This window comes from Halichoerus grypus, chromosome 9 (genome assembly GCF_964656455.1).
Source record: "Halichoerus grypus chromosome 9, mHalGry1.hap1.1, whole genome shotgun sequence".
Lineage (NCBI taxonomy): Eukaryota > Metazoa > Chordata > Mammalia > Carnivora > Phocidae > Halichoerus > Halichoerus grypus.
In genome coordinates, this window is record NC_135720.1 from 111,678,410 (window position 1) to 111,701,635 (window position 23,226).

Sequence of the window (23,226 nt, forward strand, 5' to 3'; positions counted from 1 at the left end):
ATATTCAGCAACGTGGGGATGGAGATAGAGCTGTCCCACTGTTTTTTTTTTATAAAGATTTTATTTATTCATTTGACAGAGAGAGAGAGAGAGAGAGCACAAGTAGGCAGAGTGGCAGGCAGATGGAGAGGGAGAAGCAGGCTCTCTGCTGGGCAGGGAGCCGGATGTGGGGCTCGATCCCAAGACCCCAGGATTATGACCAGAGCCGAAGGCAGCCGCCCAATGGACTGAGCCACCCAGGCACCCCTGTCCCACTGTTTTCTAACCCGTGACCCAAATGTCTGAAAGTCTACAGCACATGGGGGAGGGGCAGGCAGAAAGGGTGGTCCCACCATCAGTGATGAGCCCCACTGCGTGTCGTCTCCAAGTGGAGGCCAGGATGTCTCTGGGAAAGAGGAGCGAGAAAAGATGGAGAAGAGACAGGACTTCTCATGGGCCCATCTCTGGGGTAAAGTGAATTGTATGTGCCCACTAAGTGCTCTGTGGGGCACCTGGGTGGCACAGTTGGTTAAGCTTGGGACTCTTGGTTTGGCTCAGATCATGATCTCGGGGTCACGGGATCAGGCTCAGATGGGCTCTGCGCTCAGCAGGGAGTCTGCCTGAGATATTCTCTCTCGCTCTGCTCCTGCCCCCCGCACCCCCCTATTGGCTCTCTCCCAAATAAATAAATAAATCTTAAAAAAAAAAAAAAAAAAAAAGACAGTGCTCTGTCCCAGCTCAGAAGTGGGTAGGGACCACTAACCATGGTGTCTAGCCCCCAGGGCTGCAGGTTGGTCAGCAAGGGAAGAATGGCCGACCAGTCCCTGATGTGAGCGCTAGTTGCCTCGCCATCCCCCTTCTCTCGCAGGTCCTCTGCTGAAGAGTTGGCTCGCTCTCTGGATGCAGCCCTTCTCAGTGTTTCTAATGTTATTGCATTATTTCTTGTTTGCTTTCTGTTCCACTCTGGGTTTCCTCTGTGTTCTCTGAGATATGTGCTTATGATAAACTCTAATTTGGATCCAAAATTTTCACAGATGGTTTCTGATTAAAACCCAATGGAAACCAAATCGGGAGAAAGCCTAGAACAAAAGACAAACAGACCACCAAATGTGGCTGAAATTAAGTCAATTCTCTGAACCAATCAACACACTTGGAAACTGACTCCTAACCACATAACATTTGCTGCAGTTGACAGCAAGTGCCCTTTCCTTGTTTTCTTAAGGCAACAGTAGTGGGGCGGAGGAAATCCCCACCAGGGAAGGACTGCATTTGTTCTTAGCTTGTCTCCTGAGCACCCTCCAAACACCCTCCATCTCTTACAGACAGAACCTGTTTCCTTGAGGCAGCTGCCACCTCCCCTCCTCACGTGCCTCAGTTTTGGGCAGACTGCCAGCCAGGGGACCCTCTGCTGCCCCCTTATCCTGCCAGGGGCCTCCAGGGACAGCCAGGAACCCTCCTGTGGCACCTGTTTCAGGTGGCACACCGAGTCTGCAAAGTTATGCTTTTTTCTTCTGGGATATTTTTTTTTTTTTTTTGAGATAGAGGGGGAGAAAGAGAGAGATTATGAATGGGAGGTGGGGGCAGAGGGAGAGAGAAAGAATCTTAAGCAGGCTCCATGTCCAGCACAGAACCTGATGCAGGGCTCAATCTCATGACCCTGAGATCATGGCCTGAGCCAAAATTGAGAGTCGGGACGCCTAACCGACTGAGCCACCCAGGCACCCCTCTTCTGAGATATTTTCAAATGTTCCTAATTAGAGGTCAAATACAATGAATTCTTGCCCAAATACAAGCACTCTGGGTAATGGACATACAATGAGGCATAAGTAATCATAACAGTATGTTACAATTATATAAGTATTTCAGTTTCCAAAGTCCTTGTGAGGGAGTTCTAAGGAAGGAAGGGGAAAGGACATCGACGTGCTAAATGCCAGGCCCTGGGCTGGTCATGTTCACATGCTCTATCATTTCTTTTTTCCTATATGATTATCGAGGAGGCAGTGCTCTTCTCCCATTACAGATGAGCAAGCGGAGAGTGAGGGGCGACAGCAGTAACCAAGGCACCAGAGTGTGGGCAAGAGCACAGAGCGGGTGGCAGGAGAAAAGAAAAGTAGGATGGCTGTGATGAGGGCTTCCAGGGCGTGAAGCACTTCTGACTCTGAGCAAAACAAGAAACCAGCAAAGGCCTTTGGGTAGTGGTTTCCAATGCTTTAGGAAGGTTATTCTGGGCTGTGACTAGAGTGTCCGAGAAGAGAGAGGCTGGGAAGAGGAAGACTGGGTTGTACTTTGTTTTTGTCCTTTTTTGGGGGGCGGAGGTTGTACCGTGATGAGAGGTGACATATAATGAGAGGTAAACTGAGGCAGTGACGGCACAACCTACAGATCTAAAGAATGCTGTGTGCTGAGATTGCCCAAGCACGCCTCTCCTAAGGGGGCCCAGACACAGGAGATGCTGGAGACCTGCAGACTGATCATGACGTGTTCCTGCAGGCATGTGTCCTATTCCAACTGAGTCAGTTAATTATGGCAACTTCTCCAGGAGGTAAGAGTCAAGTGTCAGGAGAAAGGGGCATCTTAATGTATACCAAGGTGCTTTAAGGGTTAGGGGCCAGCAGTGAGCAGTTCTGAACCTAAGAGCACAGAGAGATCATTTTAGCTGTGACTTATTGAATTTCAGTTTTATTCTGAGCTTAAGACACTCCTGGGATTTCCAGGTAGAGATGCCCTGAAAAGCAGGCGGAGGAAGAAAACCCTGGGAAGGAAAAATCAGGAAAGAAAAAGAGAGACTAGAGTACTACAAAGAGGATTCAATAAGGTGGCAGAATGTAAGGTATACACATCTAGACACATGAACATCAATTACCTCTTCCTCTCCTAGCTACAGTCATTGCAAAGCTGAAATGGAAAATGGCCTCATTCATTACTAGCAGTAAGCTTCACAAGAAAGGTAAAACTATAGAATTTGACTGGAGGACATAAAGTAAGACCTGAATAAACAAACATATCATACCGTGATCCTGGATGGGAAGAGTAAATATTAAAAAGAGGCCAAGTCTACCCCAAGATATATTTAGCAGAACTTGGATAGTCTCCCATCAGAGTTCTTACTGGTGAAGGTAGGGGTGGGGTGGGGCTGTGACAATCTCATTCTAAAGTTTATCTAGAAGAGTAAATGTGTGAGAACAGCAACAGGCAATAATCCATCCCCTGCCCAAATTAACTCTGGAAATAATTTCAGGGCCAGAGGTGTCCTTGGTTATACAAATGACTTACAAAGTCTGGTCGCTGCCTCAAATCTATGGAGGACGCCCCCCCTTGGGCCCAGATACCACTGGAGAATACAGTAAGAGCCTATGTCACAGACCCTGTGCAGATGGTGGACCTGAGGACCCTCACCCCTGACTGCTCACGGGTCACTGGACGGCTCGAGCTCTCTCCATGCTGGGCGTGAAGAGGGAAGGACTGGAGGGAAAGGGCATTATTCTGCTTTCTCTGTGTAGATAAAACATTAACAAAAAACCTCAGCTTTACTGAGATTTAATTCCTAGATCATAAAATTCATTCATTTAAAGTGTACAATTCAGGGGCACCTGAGTGGCTCAGTCGGTTAAGCGGCTGACTCTTGATTTCGGCTCAGGTCATGATCTCAGGGTCCTGGGATCGAGCCCTGAGACAGGCTCCGTGCTCAACGGGGAGTGTGCTTGAGATTCTCCCTCTCCCTTCACACCTCCCCCGCAACTCATGCACTCTCTCAAATCAATAAATCTTTAAAAAAATAAACTCTGTAATTCAGTGGCTTTTAGTATATTCACAGAATTGTAGTAACTATCGCTATTATCCAATTTTAAAACATTTTCATCACCCTAAAAAGAAACCCTATACCTATTAGACACTTTTCCCATTCTAACCCCTCTCCTGCCAGCCCTAAGCAACCACTAATCTTTCAGTCTCCATGGATTTGCCTATTCTGGTATTTCAAATAAACGGAATTGTGCAATATACGGTCATTTGTGTCTGGCTTCTTTAATTTAGCCTAATGTTTTCAAGGCTCATTCACGTTACAGCGCGTATCAGTTGACTTTCCTTTCTATTGCCAAGTAATATTCCGTTACGTGGATATACTACGTTTTGTTTATTCATTCATATGTTGCTGGACATTTCTACTTTGGGGCTATTATGGACAACGCTCCTATGAATATTTGCATACAAGTATTTGTGTGGACATGTGTTTTCAATTCTTTTGTGTACATACCTAGGAGTGGAATGACTAGGTCATTTGGTAACTCTGTGTTTAATTTTCTTTTTTTTTTTAAAGATTTTATTTATTTATTTGAGAGAGAGCGAATGAGAGAGAGAAAACACCTGAGAGGAGATAGGGTCAGAGGACGAAGCAGACTCCCTGCCGAGCAGGAAGCCCGATGCGGGACTCGATCCAGGGACTCCAGGATCATGACCTGAGCCAAAGGCAGTTGCTTAACCAACTGAGCCACCCAGGCGCCCCTGTGTTTAATTTTCTGAGGAACTGCCAAACTGTTTTCCAAAGCAGCTGCACTATTTTACGTTCCTGTCATCTGCCTATCTTTCTTGGAGAAATGTCTATTCAAATCTTTTGCCCATTTTTAATTGGGTTGTCTATTATTGAACTTTAAGAAAATAAATTCTTGAAAAAGAGAAAATAATGAGGCACTTGCTCTTCTAGATGTAAGAACATAGTAGCATTCTATAAAGCTACTGTAATTAAAAGACTACAGTCAATCCTCACTATGTACAGATTCTGATCTGTGAATTTGCCTACTCCCTGAAATTTATTTGTAACCCCCATCAATTCTTGTGGTGCTTTTGCAGTCATCCCTAGCCATGCACAGTGGCAAAGCCTAGCTGAGGTGGAAGAAGGTGACATGCGGCCTTTTTGTTTCACCTCTCAAACTGTAAACGAGTGTCCTTTTCACCGTCTATTTGGTGCTACATTTTTTTATATTTTTATTGGTGATTTTGCTGTTTAGAATGGCTCCCAAGGAGGTTATGCATTTGTGGGGACAGCGGTATATGGGAACTCTCGGTACTTTCTGCTTAATTTTGCTGTGAACCCAAAACTGCTCAACAAGTAGTTTGTCAATTAAAAAAATGGCCTCCGAGCACAGTGCTAAAGTTCTAGCATTCTTAAGTGCAAGCAGGCTGTGATTTGCCTTACAGAGAAAATATACGTGTTAGATAGGCTTTGTTTAGGCATGAGTTATAGTGCTGTTGACTGTGAATTCAATGTTAATGAGTCAACAATATATATTAAATAAGGTATCTTTAAACAAAAACATACATAAAGTATTCATCAATTGATGACAATGTGGCCAGAGACTCTCAGGAACCCAACTCTGATTTCCCCTAAGGGCAATGGGTCAATATTCACTAATTCACTATTTGCAGGGACTTTATAGAACATAACCATAGCAAATAATGAGAACTAACTATGTTCTTATAAAGTAACTGACAAAAGGGTCAATAAAATCAAATGAAGAATGTAATAACAAATCCAGTGTACACACACACAATGAGAATATTTAATTTGTGATAAAGGTCAATTTTAACTCAGTGAAGAAAGGATGGATACAGTAAATTATGTTGGGACAAGTTGCCACCTATTTGGAAGAAAATAAAGTTTGATCCCTACCTTTCACTATACACTGAAATAAATTCTAGATAAAGATCTAAATGGATAAAACAAAATTTTAAAAATAATTAGAGCAGAATATGAGATGATTTTTATAATTTTGGGAGAAATAAGGGCTTCCTAAGCAAGACACAAACCAAAATGCCATGAAGAAAACATGCAAACAATATTTGCATATGAGACAAAGAACATCTCTAATGTACAATGAACTCCTATTTAATAAAAAATGTTAAAAGGGCAAAGAATATGAACAAGCAATTCACAGAAAAATAAATATAAATAGCTGATAAAACATGAAAAGGCATCCAATTCCAGTAACAATCAAAGAAATGCAACTTAAAATAAAGACACCATTCTTTGGTTTTCTAACTGGCAAAACAATGACAATATCCGGTGCATATATGCTGTTTTTTTTTGTTGTTGTTGTTGTTTTAATTAGAGAGAGTACAAACAGAGGGAGCAGCAGGCAGAGGGAGAGGGAGAAGCAGGCTCCCCGCTGACCGGGGAGCCCAATGAGCGGGGAGCCCAATGTGGGGCTCGATCCCGGGACCCCGGGATCATGATCTGAGCCGAAGGCAGACGCTTAACCGTCTGAGCCACCCAGGCACCCCGCATATATGTTGTTAATGAAAGTATACATTGGTATAAGTTTATGAAAACAATTTGGGTAGTATTTATTAAAATTTAAAATGTGCATGCCCTTTGACCCAGCTATTCTACTTCTAAGAATATCTTAAAGAAATAATAGTACATGTATATAAAGATATATATATATGAATGTCCCAGGTGCATTTTTTTATAATAGCAAAAAAAAAGGACAAAAAAAACTCCCTAGAAACTTAAATTATGGAATATTCACAGAATGGAATAATATAAAATCCGGAAAAGTATACATACTGGGTTGAACAGGGTCCCCCCCAAAATTCAAGTCCTTCTGGAATGTCAGAATGTAACAACAATTGGAAATACGGTCTTTGCAGATGTAACTAATTAAGATGAAGTCACACTGAAGTAAGGTGGGCCTTAAATCAGCTCTAAATGGTATCCCTATATGAAGATGAGAGGACCACACAAAGACACACAGAGGAAAGATGGCCACGTCAAGATGGGCACAGAGACAGGGGTTATGTTACCACAGCTAGGGAACACCATGGATTGCTGGCAACCACCAAAAGCTGGAAGAGGCAAACAAGAATCTTCCCTGGAGGGAAGAGAGCCTTACTAACATCTTGATTTTGGACTTTAAGTCTACAGAATTGTGAGAGGATGAATTTCTGATGTTTTAAGCCACCCAACCTGTGGTACTAGCGGAAGTATGTACATAAGCCCCTTTTCTGTGTGCGTGTACCAAAATATATTTATCTGTTAAGTATACCTATCTGTATAGCCACGGAAAAATTCAGAAGTATGTTTATCAAACTATAACCAGTGGTTGGTTGGGTGGAAGAGTTAGAGGAACTGAGAGAAGTTTTTTTTTTTTTAAAGATTTTATTTATTTATTTGACAGAGAGAGACACAGCGAGAGAGGGAACATAAGCAGGGGGAGTGGGAGAGGGAGAAGCAGGCTTCCTGCGGAGCAGGGAGCGCAATGCGGGGCTCGATCCCAGGACCCCGGGATCATGATCTGAGCCAAAGGCAGACGCTTAACAACTGAGCCACCCAGGTGCCCCGAGAAGTTTCTTTATTAAAACTGTATTTTTAAAAATAAAAATCTTATACCTCTTTATTGTGTCTTTATATGTGTCTTATGTATTTTCCAAATAAAAATGTCATTGGAGACCATGAAAACTTAAGCTGAGAATATCAACTACGAAATGTAGAGTTCAGTCATCTTAGAAGGCAGGCCTCTGGAGAGGTACCTGACAGGAGCAGAGACACTGGCCAGGCTGGTGGCCAGCAAAGAAAGAGGGAAATGATGAGGAAAAATGGATGGGGTAGCCTATGCCATCCATCTAATTAGGGGAGCCAAACTTCAAGAGGGAGAGTCACTTTTGATCTCTCTACAGCCTTGAGATCACCAAGAGGATGAAGAATGTGCTTATATTTTGGTGGGAAAGGACTGAGGAATGGCCAGGTAGTAATTGTCTTCCTCCCCTTCCCATAAAATCCCCAACAACAAAAGAATTACCCAGACTCCCTACTTGGCCTCCATCTACCTGAAAAGGCTTCATCCGATGTGTTCTCTACACAACTGGCTAGAACCATCATACCACAAAGTGAGCAACCTGGAAAATAGCCAACAGCACACAGCAGACCATCCCATGCCATTCTGTACACAGCTCTTCTTCAGCCACCTTACATGCTGCATCTCACTTCTTTCCAGTCCTCTCTTTCTATCCCCTCCCTGCAGCATCAGACAGAAAGGCCTATGGAAGCTGGATAGTCACCTCCTAACTTTCAATGTCTAAGGTTTCTTTACTCCAAATAGCCTCCTTATATTAGCTATTTTTTTTAAGATTTTATTTATTTGAGAGAGAGAGAGAACATGAGAGAGAGAGAGAGAGATCACGAGCAGGGGGTGGGGTAGGAGGAGAAGCAGATTCCCTGCTGAGCAGGGAGCCTGATGCAGGACCGATCCCAGGACCCCGGGATCATGACCTGAGCTGAAGGCAGACGCTTAACTGACCGAGCCACCCAGGCACCCTATACTAGCTAGTCTATATTTTAAAAAGGTATGACAGAGAAGTGAAATCCTACATGTTACACACACACACACACACACACACACACACACACACGAGGAATATTAGTCACAAAAAAGAATGAGATCTTGCCATTTGTGACAACACAGATGAACATAGAGGATATGTTATGCTAAGTGAAGTAAGTCAGGCAAATATGAATACTATATGATTTCACTTACATGTGGAATCTAAAAAACAAAACAAAAAAAGCAGCAAGAGACCCATAAATACAGAGAACAAACTGATGGTTGCCAGAGGGAAGGGGGGTGAGGAGGGATGGGCAAAATGGGTGATGGGGCCTGGGAGGCACAAGCTTTCAGTTATGCAATGAATGAGTCACAGAGATGAAAGGTACAGCTTAGGGAATGCAGTCAATGGTACTGTAACAGCGCTGTATGGTGAGAGACGGTGGCTACCCTTGTGGGGAGCGCAGCATGACATACAGACTTGTCTCATTACTGTGCTGCACACCTGAAACTAGGGTAATATTGTGTGTCAACTATACTTCAGTTTAAAAACACGGTTTCTAACTGTGAGACTTTAGAATAGTCAATCCCCTGGCACACCAGTCTCATCTTTGAAATGGACATAAAAACGGAAACCACTCTGACTGCTGTGACTACTGAGGAAATACACGGCCCAGTACATGACACAGGGCCTGATATCCAGTAAGTGCTTGACAGAGCTGCTATTATCACCTCAAATTTTATTTGCAAATAAAAGAATAGGACATTCCCTGAGGTCCGAGCATTTCATCTCTGGGCACTGGCCTAGACTCTGATTAGGTCCTTAGTTCTAAGTCCACGAATGATCTACTATTCTCAAAACTCCTTGATGCTGCCGGATCTTTCAACCTTCCCTTGAAAGTTCACGGATACATGAAGTTCCAGTTATGCAGGACAGATCAAGAGATACATTTTCTCATTGTAGATGGGAACTATTCCAGGCCTCCTCAGTATAAATGGGTGTCACAATTAAAAATTATAGATGCCTAGGGGTGCCTGGCTGGCTCAGTCAGGAGAGCACATGACTCTTGATCTCAGGGTTGTGGGTTTGAGTCCCATGTTGGACATAGAGATTACTTAAAAAAAAAAAATTACAGATGCCTGAAATAAACAAAGTAACTGGGCCTAACATGAGGGAGCCTGGCTTGGCTGAGGGCAGACACAGCAGGCAGTACGTGTGGTGTGATGGACAGAACGCTAGACTAGAGTTAAGAAACAAACGTTCAAGGGCCAGTTTGGTATTTTTAGCTGGGTAAGCAGGTAACTTCACTTCTCCTGTCCTCCATTTCCTCTTTATAAAATGGGGCTATGCATTAGATCAATGCTAAAGTTCCTTTTTAGCTCTAAGACTCAGTGATGCCATGGAAGGGTGAAAGCCAAGAGTATGGCTGGTAAGATCAAAGTGGGTAAAAAGATAGGAGGCTGGGGGGGAAAACAAGAACTAAGAATGTGATTGCAAAGAGAAAACTATGGGTTAATAAGATAAAGGATTTAATCAAGTAACAAGTCAAATATTACCTGTAAAGGTGCAGACAGGAAGATGAGCTGGGCTGAATGCCTAGGAAAAGACTAGATCGGGAAAATTCTAAAGGGCCAAGAGCTTGGCTTATCTTTGGATCTGTAGTACCAGCTGCAAACCTTGTTCCAGGCACTAGGGAGCTGAGAGCTGAGAGTGAAGAACTCCAAAATCAAGTATTTTTTTTCCCCCCAAATCAAACTTAGAGCTAGAGTCTCCAGGCATACTATGAGGCTACACACTACTCCCACCAGAAGCTAAGAGATCAGACTCTGAGGATAGGATGCCTGGGTTCGAATCCTGATTCTATGACTCACTAGCCTTGGGACCTTGGGCAAGTGACCTAATGTCACTGTACCTCGGCGTCTCCATCTTTAAAACAGGCATAAAACCAGAACTTACCTCACAGGGATATTGTGAAGATTAAATGAGACAATATATGGAAAACCCTTTGAACAGGGCCTGGCAATCTGGTAAGTACTAAGTAAGTGTCAGCTTATTTATTTTCTGCTGCAGAGTGGGAGGTTGACGTGAGTCACTAGAGAGTCACCTCGTTCTTCTCATCAAGAGGATTCAGGAGCAGGGTTTCCTATCCAAGGCTGGAACCTAGAAAAAGAGCCCCACTTCTGTTGCCTTTTGTTCCCTGGCTGGAGTCAAGAGGAAAAAGTACCAGAGGTCGGCAGGAAACCTGGCACCATTGGTGGCAGTGCCTCGGGTACCTCAGCACTGCTCCCACCATTGCCCTTGGTCATTCCCAAGGTGCCACTGCAAGGAGTGTCAGATGACTGGGGGGGAGGAGGCGGGGACGGGTGACAGGTTAGACAGACAGGCCAGCCCCAATATGCTTGCGGGCTTTCCTTCAGGGAGCTGAATCTGCCATGCCATTCTCTCTACATTTACTTTAAAGGCATCACTAAGTTGGAGCGCCTGGGTGGCTCAGTCGTTAGGGTCCGGGGATCGAGTCCCGCATCGGGCTCCCTGCTCAGCGGGAAGCCTGCTTCTCCCTCTCCCACTCCCCCTGCTTGTGTTCCCTCTCTGTGTGTCTCTCTGTCAAATAAAAAAAATCTTAAAAAGGTATCACTAAGTAATCCTGAATAAAAGGCAGCTGTTTTTTGGTACCATGACATTAGGAATGATAACTTACATTTTTTCCTTTTCTAGCCCTCTTACAGGCCCAGCAGTTCCTATTTCTTGTACCTAATTCTCCCCAATATGTTTCTATTTACCCCTTATAATATTATGCATTCTTAAGTTTCCTTCCAAATGCTATGCAATATGCTGTTCGTTTTACATGGCCACAGCTTCCCAGAATGATCACACACAGGAAAATATGGTGCATCAATATCCACATTTACAAGTAAAAGCAGCACTTTAATAGAGTCAACAACATTAGAGAGCTAAAACCCCACCCTTCCAATGCTCTCTCTTTACAACTGAGCTCCAAGGACTCATTTTATTTCCATCTGCAAGGCAAAATATTCATTTGGAGTGGACCCAATAGTTAGGCTTGTGGATGAGATGCTATGGTTTCTTGAATTACTAGACTCTGACTTAGAGAATAAGCAATCATGGTCCAATGACTCTCACTTCCTAATTTAATAGCCTGTGGAAATTTTCCTTACAGGATGGGGAGAAAAAAAGTAACTGCCATCAACTTGGTGTTAAACACTGCTAACTTCATCTCTATGAGCCAAAGAGCAGAAGATACCTTGAGGGAGGCAGTGACAGGAAGAAGGGAAAGGAGGCTAATGCATGTGAGGATGCAGTACAGGCTGGCCTGATTGAAGTTTCTCTGGATCTTTCCCCCATGTGCTCTGGACCTTCCTGACAGGGGTGCTGGAAATGTCACTTTTTTTTTTTTTTTTTAGCTTTGTTGATGACATTTCAAAAACAACCCTCTCAATAAATACAATGAAGTTATGTCCGGAATTAAAAACTTTCTATATATGAGCTAATTAAAGAAAAAAAAACCTCACAAGGCTTTTTGTTTTATAATGGTCCCTTCCTCTGATTTTAGTATAATTTTGGAAATCTTTCCATAATTTCCTCCCTCAAGTGTACAAAAATAGCTTTCAAAGGAGACTCAATCCAAGTGATTTTTATGACTGATTAGGTCTTGGCTTAAAGAGGGGCATTATAAAGTGTAGTTTCCACTAGGAAATTTTTCCTGAAAGCAACACTGAAGAGAAAACATACTTCCTGAACAGTTATGCTGGAACCTAAAGGTTTCAGAACATGATTACACAAAAAGTTCTGAAATCCATCTGTGAAATTAATTTATGTATTCCTTCATATGGGCAAATAAGATTAACACCGTCAAATAACAAAATCCCCTCCATTGTTTCTCAAAAAGTAAATTTCAAGTCTTATCATGTTATGTTATTCTCAGAAGGAAAGTCCTCAAATGATGCGTCAGACTAGAAATTCCTGTGGTGCACTTATGCACCGTTACTAAGTTTAAATGCTTTTTAAATTCAACTTACTGGCAAAACTGTATACTTAGGAGCACTAAATAAGCACACTGTGAGACAGAGAGAAAAGACTAAACTAAAAGACTGTGACAAACTGGGACAAGAACATAGTCAAACAGGCAAGGACTATTCAAGGATCTGGTTAAAAGCAAGCTGGACTCAGATGCTTTCAGTAAATCAAGAGCTATTTATTAAAATGCCTATTATGGATAGGGAGCACAGGAGAGAAAGGGTAGAATAATACACATTCAGATCCTTCCTAAAAACAAAAACACTCATCTCTACCATGTGTGCTCTGGCACTGGGGGGGGGGGGGGGTTGAATATGGCTCCCCCAGAAGTGTTTTTCTGGCAAGTTTCTTAATCTCTCTGAGCCTCAGTTTCTCAATCTGCAAAACAGGGACAATAAAACCCATCAGTCCCCACAGAATTAAGTGAGACAAAACAGGGAAAGTGTTTCTCGTTATATGTCAATACATGTTATTTCCTTTCCCATCATATACTGTCAAGAAAGCTGTATCTCAGAAGTAGTAAAATGCAGCATTCTACCTGGAAAGGGTCTGTCTTCATCACCCCCATGCAGAGGAACTCCCTTATTTTCTGGCATATACTTCTTGGTAATGGGCAAGGACATCAGCCGGATGTGATGGATGAGTGAGCGCCAGGTATGAGCTCCAGAAAGCACCGGTTCAGGTGGTAATGGGCTGAAAGGTTGAATCACAAAGTAGGCAGTGAGCAAGATTAATCCCAGGGTTACAAGGACCTACAAGGAAAGACAGGGAAAGGATTAATAATTGTCCCAGCAAACAAAATACTTTAATGCCAAGAAAAAAACCCGCCTCTTCTATTTCCAACGTGCCTTAGGAACTGATCCATTTTCATAAACAAGCCATTTACATTCACTTTTTTTAAATTTTTATTTATTTATTATTATTATTATTATTTTTTTTTTTTTACATTCACTTCTGAAAGCACTGAAAGTTTGAGAACTATGAGGACTGCAAGGCTCACCAAGCTTCTATCATACGACCTGGGGCTATTAAAAATTATACACAAATACAGTTTAAAATACACACAAATACAGTTTAACTATAAATATATAGCTTTTCTTCTAGGATATTTAACAAAATAGTCAAATTTCCTAGTAACACACAGTTACGAGAGCAAAGGCCAATTTATTCACAGAAAAACTAAGGTTTAGTGGTAGAATCAGTGGACAGTAGTTTTTGGGGAGAAAGTTGAAGAGTTTATGCTCTGTAAGGTATCTCCACATCAGAACACATTTTTACCTTATAAATAGCTATCAGGAGAGGGTACTGGGGTGGCCCCCTCTGAGGTTCATTCTTTTCCAGCAGCTGTCGGATAAATTTTTCAATTGCCTTCTCTGACATGCCACACTGATGGCCCGTTTGTCTCACCAAATCAACAGTCTCTGAAAGTTTGTCATAAATGCTGAGCTCATTGGCAGCTAGATCCATGTCTTCCAATACAAAATCCCTGGGAGAAAGAAAATAAATGTAAAAAGGACGGTTTCTTTCAAGTACTTCCACCTCAAAGCTCCTTCCTTTAGAACAGTGCTTCCTGACCATCTGTTGGGCAGGACCAGCTTTGTGTTTTTCCTAATCCACCGCAGGCCAATGTTTTTGTAAAACAAAATCTATGTCTAGACAATGTCAAGTTAGTGCTACACAGCTTTTAGGTGTTCCTTAATTGTGGGCTGGTAACAAACTGTTTATAGACCTGCACTGGTTCCCAAACACTTTGAGGAGCACTAGTCTAGAGCACAAACAAATCCCTAATGGGACTCTGAAACACTAGTACCAAAATGATTTCTGAAACTAATCACAAGAGGTCTGCTACTGGTAATTTACTTAAATAAAAAGAAACACAATATGGAGTGTTGTTGATGTTATTTCTTTGCATTTACATCAGATACGCCTTTTAGGAACATAAGAGGAGGAACTAATCACTGAAAGCAAGATTTACTGCGGGGAACACGCTGATACGCTTTGTTATTGGCAGAGCAAGAATTTCAAGCAACACAAAAACCATGGCACTGGGACTCTTCAGACCTTGTAGGCTGCAGTCCTCAAGCTTTTCCGCAAATATGATTTGAGACAATAAAGAGCCTTTTATTTGTATTTTACATACTTAAAAGACCTAAGGATCTTTGATTCAAAATTCAATTTTTCTCACAGTTACTTCAAAGCCAAATTGTTTCACAGTGGCCACAGAACAAAAGGTAAAAACTAGTGAAGTAGAATACATTTGTAAAATGCAGTTAAATTTAAATTTAGAGTGCTTGTGCTACAAAACAGTATTTTCCTTCACTTACAGAAGAAAAATTGTGCTTGGGATTTATGTTCTCTTCTATTGGTCTTTTTTTCCCTTAAATGTAGAGGTCCTCTTGTCTCACATACCTCATCCCCAAAGTGCTTCTAACCCCAAAAAGCACTGACTGGGTACAATTCTATTTTTTCAGTAAGGAGATGCTGCCACCTGTAGAGCAGAGGACAACAGTCCTGGAGCTCAGCGGAGAAAAGCAGGCCCGCAGTGCCACCAGCCAGCGAGCACCTCAGCCTATCTCCCCTTCCAGCAGCGCCTCCCGAGGACTGTCTGGTCCTCTTTATGACTGTTAACCCTTTAGTTCACTAGTTTTGAAGTGTGCCTACACATTAGAATCACCTAGAGAGTTTTTAATGAACGCTCATACCAGGGCCTCAACCCAAACCAATTAAATCAGAATCAGACTTTTAATGGTGAATTAATAGGCAGGGAATCTAGACTTTAAGGAATTGGCTGGGGGAGGGGAGAAACCCCCCACACCTAATGAGGCTAAATCCCTTCCCCAAAGTCTTTGCTCTTGCTCAGTGTGTTTTTTATAGGCCATCTAGCCTTTCATTTCAAGGTTCAGATAAAAGGATGGGTAAACTCTATTTAAAAATGTGTATTTTCAACCAATGGTGCTGGGACAACTAGATACCCACATGCAAAAGAATGAAGTAGGACTCTTTCTTCTACCATACACAAAAATTAACTCAAAACAGATCAAAGACATAAACTTAAGAACTAAAACTATAAACCCTTAGAAGAAAACATAGGGGGAAAATCTTCATGACACTGGATTAGGCAATGGTTTCTTAGATATGGCACCAAAAGCATAAGCAGCAAAAGAAAAACTAAATAGGACTACACTAAAATTTAACAATTTTTGTACTGTAAATGATACCTTTTAGGAAAGTGAAATGACAACCCACAGAATGGGAGAACATATCTGCAAACCATATATCTGATAAGAGATTGATATTCAAAGTACATAAAGAATTATTACAACCAATAATAAAAAGATGGCCCAATTTTAAAATGGGGAAAGGATGTGAATAGACATTTCTCCAAAGACGATACACAAATGGCCAATAAATTCATGAAAAAATGTTCAACATCATTAGCTATCAGGGAAATACAAATCAAAACCACAATGAGACACCACTTCACAACCACTGGAATGGCTATAATAAAAAAATAAGATAATAAGGTGGCAAAGATATCGAGCACCTAGAACCCTTGTACATTGCTGGTGAGAATATAATACGGTGCAGCTGCTTTGGAAAAGTTTGACAGTTTCTCAAAAATTTAAACACAGTTATGATACGATCCAGTAATTCCACTTGTAAGTATGAACCCAAGAGAATTTAAAACATATTTCCACACAAAAACTTGTATACAAATATCCAAGCAGCATTATTCATAATAGCTCCAAAATAGAAGCAAGCCAAATGTCCATGAACTACTGAATGGATGGATAAAATGTGGTATATCCATACAATGAAATATTATTGGACAATAAAAAGGAATAAAATATTGATCCATGCTACAACATAGGTGAACCTTGAAAATATTATGCTAAGAGGAAGAAGAGAGTCACAAAAGATCACATAAGACTGCATTAATAAAATGCAAAAAGTCAAGAATAGAGGCAATCTATAGAGACAGGAAATAGATTAATCAGTGGTTATCCAGGGGAGGGAGAGGAGATGAATGAAGAGTGGCTGTTAGTAGATACAGGGTTTCTTTCTAGAGTGACAAAAATGTTCTAAACTTAAATTGTAGTGATAGTCGCACAACTTTGTGAATATACTAAAAATGTACACTGAATTGTACATTTCAAATGGGTAAATTTTATGGTATATAAAGCTCCATAGAGACGTTTTTAAAATGTGTATTTACAGAATTTGAACATACGCCTGTTGTGGCATTTATTACACTACACTGCTATGATCTGGCTGAGTCACTTGGTCTGTTTCCGCATCCAAAAAATAAAAAGGACTGAACTAGGAGATTTGCAAAGTTCCCTCTAGCTCTAAAATTTTAAGAGCAGATGAGGACTTCAGGAGGTAGAAAAACTCAATTCATTAGAAATTAAAGACTTATATGCATTCCTCTATTACCGCTTCCTGTTATGCCATCCTATATGCCAGGCACCGTGCTAAGTACTCTAGAAACATTATCTTAGTAAATCATCACAGCAACCCCGGAAGGTAGGTGTGACTTTTTTTTTATCAAGTTTAATTTTAATTCCAGTATAGTTAACATACAGTGTTCTACCAGTTTCAGGTGTACAATATGATGATTCAACAATTGTATATATTACTCAGTGCTCATCATGGTTAAGTGTACTCTTAAGCCCCTTCACCTATTTCCCCCATCCCCCCACCAACCTCCCCTCTGGCAACCATCAGTTTGTTCTCTATAGCTAAGAGTCTGTTTCTTGGTTTGTCTCTCTTTCTTTGCTTTCTTTGTTTTGCCAAAAGGTAGGTGTGATTAATCCCATTTCACAGATATTGAAACTAAGGCTCAGAAAGGTTCCGTAACTTGCTGGGATGTGAAGTCAAGTGTGCCTGACTTCAGGACTGATGCTTTTAACCTTTATGCATGCTGCCTTCCTTACCAAGTATTTTCCTATTCTGAGCTGGCAGTGTGAAAACCACAACACCGTGTCCCTCAATTATCACAACTTAGTGGTTGAGAACTGGAAAAGTGATCAACTACAATGATTCCTGGAAAAAGAATAAAGCAGTAACTTATTACAATATTTTTCACATTGTGATTTTGTGAATAGTGATTCCAGAGACAGCATTTTTCTGTTGAAATTAACAGACATTCTATAAGCAAGCAAGGATAATGTTCAAACAAACTACAATTAATTACCTAACAATATCCAGTCAAAATCCATTAAAATTCAGTAAAGGACCAGAAAAGAGAGGAGTCAGAATTCTAGAAAAAATTCCAGTAAATAATTTGAAACTGTTGGAAGGTGGGGCACATGTAGGTATCCCTCAGGCAGCAGAGAACATCACATTATTGTGAACTGTGAAGGGAACAGAAGTGCAAGTGAGGAGAACTACCCACCATTGTAAACCTCTGCCTACTTCTAATACACATAAACATCTCATCAAACCCCCCGTTTGTACTGCAAAAACAATATGGTGTTTTTTTTAATAATTCAAGTATACAATGGTATTATGATACTGAATATATTTCTGCAAACTGTACACCCTTCTTCCTTGAGATTCTGACACATTTCCCAAATTACTGGAAGGGTCATTACTAATAATTTCATAAAGTTTCTAAGAGCACATAGGAATCTTTATAATAAGCCCTCCTTTTGGCTTTGGTTAGACCAGTGGTCCTCAACTGGGGGCGATTCAGGACAGGGGACATTTGGAAAGTCTGGAGACATTTTTGATGGTCACACTGGAGGGGTACTGGCATCTAGTAGCTATGATGTTAATAAACCACACAAAAAATATCCCTTTGGGTTGGGATTTCATACTAGCAAAGCAGCTCCCTTGCTGTGATCTGAAAGTCAGCCCTCAACACAAGGATTTGCATTAAAAAAAAAAAAAATCTTGTCCCTAAAAAAAAGAAATCAAACACAAAGTCATGGCTAAGCATCAAGCACGAGGGGACTGATTGAAATCAGCTGAGCCTTGATGGCAATTCCTTTACCTCCAGAAAGAAAGAAGATCCAACTCTGGCAGGAATGAGCTTTGCCACAGAGGGAAGTTCCAAAGAGTGAGCTTGACTTCTAACACTGGCTTATACCTGCAAGGGCACAGGCAGGGTCACTAGCAGAATTAGGAAAATCAAGGTATCATGCACCACCCTCAACATAATGAATTGCTAGAACCTCTGGGAGTGGGATCCAGGTGCACAAGTATTCCAACTCTTCCCTGTTGAGTAAAGGCACACCCCCAATTAGGAGACACTGCTTTAGAATACCAGTTCTCAAGTAGGGATGAGTTTGCTCCCCAGCGGACATGTGGCAATGTCTGGAGACATTTTAGATTGTCACAACTGGAGGGGCACCACTAGCATCTAGTGGGTAAAGACCAAACATCCTACAAGGACAGCCCCCCCCACAACAAAGAACTGTCCCACTCAAACTGCTAAGGGTGCTAAGGTTAAGAAATTCTGCTTTCAAGGGAGGCTGGGGTGGAGGTGAGGGGGGAGGTAAGCCCCAGGAGGCTGTTCACTTCTGAAGGAGCATCTCAGGAATAGAAGGAAGCCACTGACAGCTCTGATGAGATGTTCTCCACAATTCCTTCTGGGTCTCAAGTCTAGGAAAAAAACAGGACAGAGGCATAGCTCATAGAATGACTCTGATAGAACTTATCAATAAAAATGTTTAAAGCAGAAAACAGGTTAAGAGGTCACACTGAATGTAAACTTCTGCTTTGCCCTGTCTGATACAGAATTCCTTCATGGTTATAAATATGTCCTAAACACTGATTTGACATCACCCTGGAGGTTCTCAGTTTTCCAAACTAAACAGCTATGCCAAGTTAGGCAACTCTGAGATGCCATACTGATGCATCTAGCTAAAACATGAAAGGGGAAATGCTATAGTTCAAAAAAGAAAGTTTCAAAAGCCCATCTAAATATGTCCTAATCTTCAAAAGTGGGGACAATATCCCGAGTAATACTAAATTTTCTTTTTCTGGTACTAGGTTCTTTAGTGCTATGCTAGCTATGCAGCATGATAATCCATTCCTTAGTGTTATGAACAAATTCCATTCTCTTTTATCCAGTGATTCCCATTAACTGAAGATGTTCTACTAAAATGAAAAAAATGCAGCCTTTGGGTTGTAATAAAAACCGCTAAGAAAAAATAAACATCATATTTAAAGGAAAAATAGTTGATGAACATTAAAACAATAGGACTTAAAAGAGCAGGAATTTAAAAATGTAGAAGTGCTCAAAATTTACAGCTAAGGGAATTCTACTTTTTTGCAGTTTTAGCATCACTTGACTAAGTCCTCTTTCTGGACATCTTTGTCCAGTGAAACTTGGTGAGTCTGATACTTTCTTCATTCACTGAAAATATGCCTCTTCCACTTTTTCCAATCGCTTATTTTGAAAAATTTCAAGCCTCCAGAAAAACGGAAATACTACAATAAACACTTGTATATCCTTCCCTTAGATTGATTGTTAACGTTTGGCCAAATTTGCTTTACCTGTCTCCTCTCTGCTTTTGCCAGAACCATTTAAAAATCAGTTGTGACACATTATGAAATCACTTCTAAATATTTCAGCATGCATCTCCTCAGAATAAGGACACTGCTCTACTTAATCATAAGCAAAATTATCATACCTACTAAAATAACTCACTAAGGTTACCTAATATCCACTCTATAGTCAAATTTCTGTTAAAAAAAATGCCCTATAGTTTTTTAGAAACGCAGGATCCAAACAATAGTCACACATCACAACTAGCTGTTATATCTCTTTGGTCTATTTAAATCTAGAACAGATCCTGGCTTTTTTTTTTTTTTTTTGTCCTTTATGATATGAACATATTTGAAGCAGTAAGCCCCACATTTTAAAACTTATTTTTACCTGGTCTTATCCTCACCTTTTCTAGTTTCTACCATTAAAACAACAACAAACTCTTCCTCTCTAGAATTCCAGTGCTCATGTTTTCCCTCCCTTCATAGCCAAGCTCCTTAAAAAAAAAAAAAAAAAGGCATTACTTCACCTTTTTTCTCAGGTCTCCATTTCTTTATTAACCTCTTGAAATTGTATTTCTGCCCTGCTCACACTGATATTGCTCTCACTCAGGCCACCAATAGCTCTCTACATGCCAAGTCCAAAGGATGTTTTCTCAACTATCACCTTACCTGACCTCTCTGCAAAAGCTGCTGCTGCTATCCATTTTCTCCCTCAAGTGCTCTCAAACCTTGGCATAATTCTCCTTTCTCAGAGACTATACCCCTGAATGTTGGTATTCATCACATTTGTCCTTGATCTTCTCATTCCCTCCATGGCTTTAACCACCATCTATTAGTGATTCCCAAATCTCTTCTCCAGTCTACAACTTTCCAGAACTCCAGACCCATCCATCTATCTATCTACCAGACACCCCGGCCAAAATTTCTTACTGTCCCCTATATGTAATGTGTCCGTAACTGACTATTTTCCCCCCGCAACCCATTTCTCCTACCATATTCTGCTTTGTAATTACTGGAAACACCAATTCTCCAAATTTAAAACCTCTCTTCCTTCTTCCTCAAACACACCGATGAACCAATCACTAAATCCTCAATTCCACCCCCTGTATAGTTCCCACATTCATCATCTCCTCTTTAGCTCTACATAATGGCAGTTAAGGCCCTCAACATCTCTCCCATGGACCATCACAAAGATGTAATTAATCTCTATACTTCCAGTCCTCCTTCTCCTCTCCAATCCATCCTCTACTCTCTCCACAAATCTTTCTGAAACACAAATTGGTTCACGTTACTCATCTATTTAAAGCAACTTCTTTGAGGGGCTCCCGGGTGGCACAGTTGGTTAAGTGTCCGACTCCTGATTTTGGCTTAGGTCATTTCCTCAAGGTTGTGAGATCAAGACCTGTGGCCTAGTGTGGAGCCTGCTTAAGATTTTCTCTCTCCCTCTCAAATAAATAAATAAACAAATAAATAAAATAAAGCAACTTCCTTCAATCCCCATGCCCTGCTGTGGAACAATGTAGACAGTGGGTTAGGAAGGCAATGGAGTTGGAAAAAGCTGGACAATTATTTGATCTTCCATCTACTATGCAGCCATGAGATACTACTTAATCTAAGCCTCAGAGTTTTCATTATTTTATAAAATGGGGATAATTGTGTCTTTCTAACACTGTTGTTCAGGGATTACAAGATGAATGTAAAACATGTGTCCCAATACCCAAATTTAATACTTAATAATTGTTATAAGATGAAGTCCAAATTACTTAGCATGGCCCTTTATGACCTGGTCACTGCTCACCTGTTCAGTCTCATTTCCCATTCCTTCCTCACATGCTTCACTGACATACCATTTCATATCTTTTTGCTTTTGTACAAATAATTTCCTCTGCCTACAAAGTCTAGCTCCCATGCTTTTCAAATGAGTGAACTCCTTATTTCAGCCTTGATGTTTGTCCTTTGAACCTTAAACACAACTCGATCACTCTGTATTATACCTATTTCCATGTCTCCTCACACTAAATTGTTTCTTGTGTTAAAAAGAAAATCACAGGCCCCAAATGGTGTCCCTTAGGTTAAGTCAGTAAACCAAGACTTAACACCTAACCTAACTACAGTTTCAAACCCCCTAGAACTTTAACCAGTCAACATGGAATTTCTGGTCAGCGCTAGAAAATTTACTGATAGAACTCATCCCATTCCCCTTAGGAGAGTGACCTTGCCTAATTAAAAAAAAAAAAAAAAAGCCTTTATTCTACTCTCTCTACCTTTTTTTAAGATTTTATTTATTTTAATTTATGTGTTATTATTTTTTTAGGTTTATTTATTTGACAGAGAGAGAGGACCAGCAGGGGGAGCGGGAACAGACTCCCCACTAAGCATGGAGCCCAATGCCGGGCTTGATCCCAGGACCCTGGGATCATGACCTGAGTGGAAGGCAGCCGCTTAACTGACTGAGACACCCAGGCGCTCCCTAATTATTTTTGGAGAGAAGGGGGGGAGGGGGAGAAGGAGAATCTCAAGCAGACTCCCTGCTGAGTGTAGAACCCAACACAGGGATCAATCTCCCAACCCTGAGATCATGACCTGAGCCAAAATCAAGAGTTGGACACTTAACTGGTTAAGCCACCCAGGCGCCTCTCTACCTTTAAAAACCTTTCCTTTTCTGTAGCCCTTAGGAGCTCCCCTCTACTTGCTAGACTGGATGCTGCCTAATTAATGAATTGATTAATAAAGCCAATTATATCTTTAAAATTTACTCATTTAAATTTTTGTTACTTAACACTTGAAACCAAAGATAAATGGAGAAAATAACAGAAGAAACTAAAAACAGGCATGGAAATTCACCTCAGGAACATGGAACCTGATCAATGTCTACTAAGCAAATTTATAAAAGAAAGGACCTAAGGTGATCATTCTTTTCCCAAACTAATTTACCTAACGCTTTATTCATTTTACCTTTTATTCTTATTCTTAAAAATATATCAACCTAAGAAGGATTTAGATGAGTAGATTAGGAACCTCCCATTTAGACAATCTGTGGTGGTGTAGGGCAGCTGTAGAGGAACAGGGATTCAAACTGGGTCTTGAAAGTTGTTTTGGTCCAAAGCAGAAAGGCCTAACTGGGCAAACAGGATTACTCTTCGGTCCGCAAGTTGGACTATGTGAACTTCTGTCAAACCTTCAATGTAGCAAAGTTGCATTTGGGTTGTTCTTTAGAAAAGAAATTGTGATAAACTCAAATACACACTTTTATTAAGGGAGAAATGCCGACAGAGGATTCCACCATGGGAAAACCAAATGGCAAGCAGAAAAAGTCAGAATAATAAGTATCTGGGAGTAGTTTCTACTATAAAATGACAACTAAATATTTTAAATGTATTCGCGAATACCAAGGCT

General features: G+C 40.9%; 1 protein-coding gene and 1 pseudogene across 10 annotated transcripts in view; one reads left to right on the plus strand and one right to left on the minus strand.

Annotated features, from left to right (window-relative positions):
• LOC118539033 (small ribosomal subunit protein uS13 pseudogene) overlaps nucleotides 1-23,226 on the plus strand; it is a 69,622-nt pseudogene that overhangs the window by 15,877 nt on the left and 30,519 nt on the right. The window lies entirely within an intron of this gene.
• The window catches only part of C9H6orf89 (chromosome 9 C6orf89 homolog), a 44,945-nt gene that overhangs the window by 13,976 nt on the left and 7,743 nt on the right, over nucleotides 1-23,226 (minus strand). For 2 of the 9 annotated variants that reach the window (XR_013441277.1, XM_036097346.2), the window contains exons 2-5: nucleotides 18,856-18,939; nucleotides 18,329-18,424; nucleotides 13,609-13,816; nucleotides 12,869-13,082 (exon numbers count right to left, since the gene is read on the minus strand). Coding sequence is in view for 8 of the 9 variants with exons in the window: in XM_036097346.2 (XP_035953239.1) it covers nucleotides 12,869-13,082; nucleotides 13,609-13,816; nucleotides 18,329-18,424; nucleotides 18,856-18,869 (532 nt within the window). In the remaining variant the exon portion in view is untranslated. Of the gene's footprint in view, nucleotides 1-12,868; nucleotides 13,083-13,608; nucleotides 13,817-17,267; nucleotides 17,377-17,527; nucleotides 17,688-18,328; nucleotides 18,425-18,855; nucleotides 18,940-23,226 lie in introns of those variants that run through there. The other 7 variants (XM_078055397.1, XM_036097367.2, XM_078055398.1 and 4 more) reach the window with 6 other exon arrangements.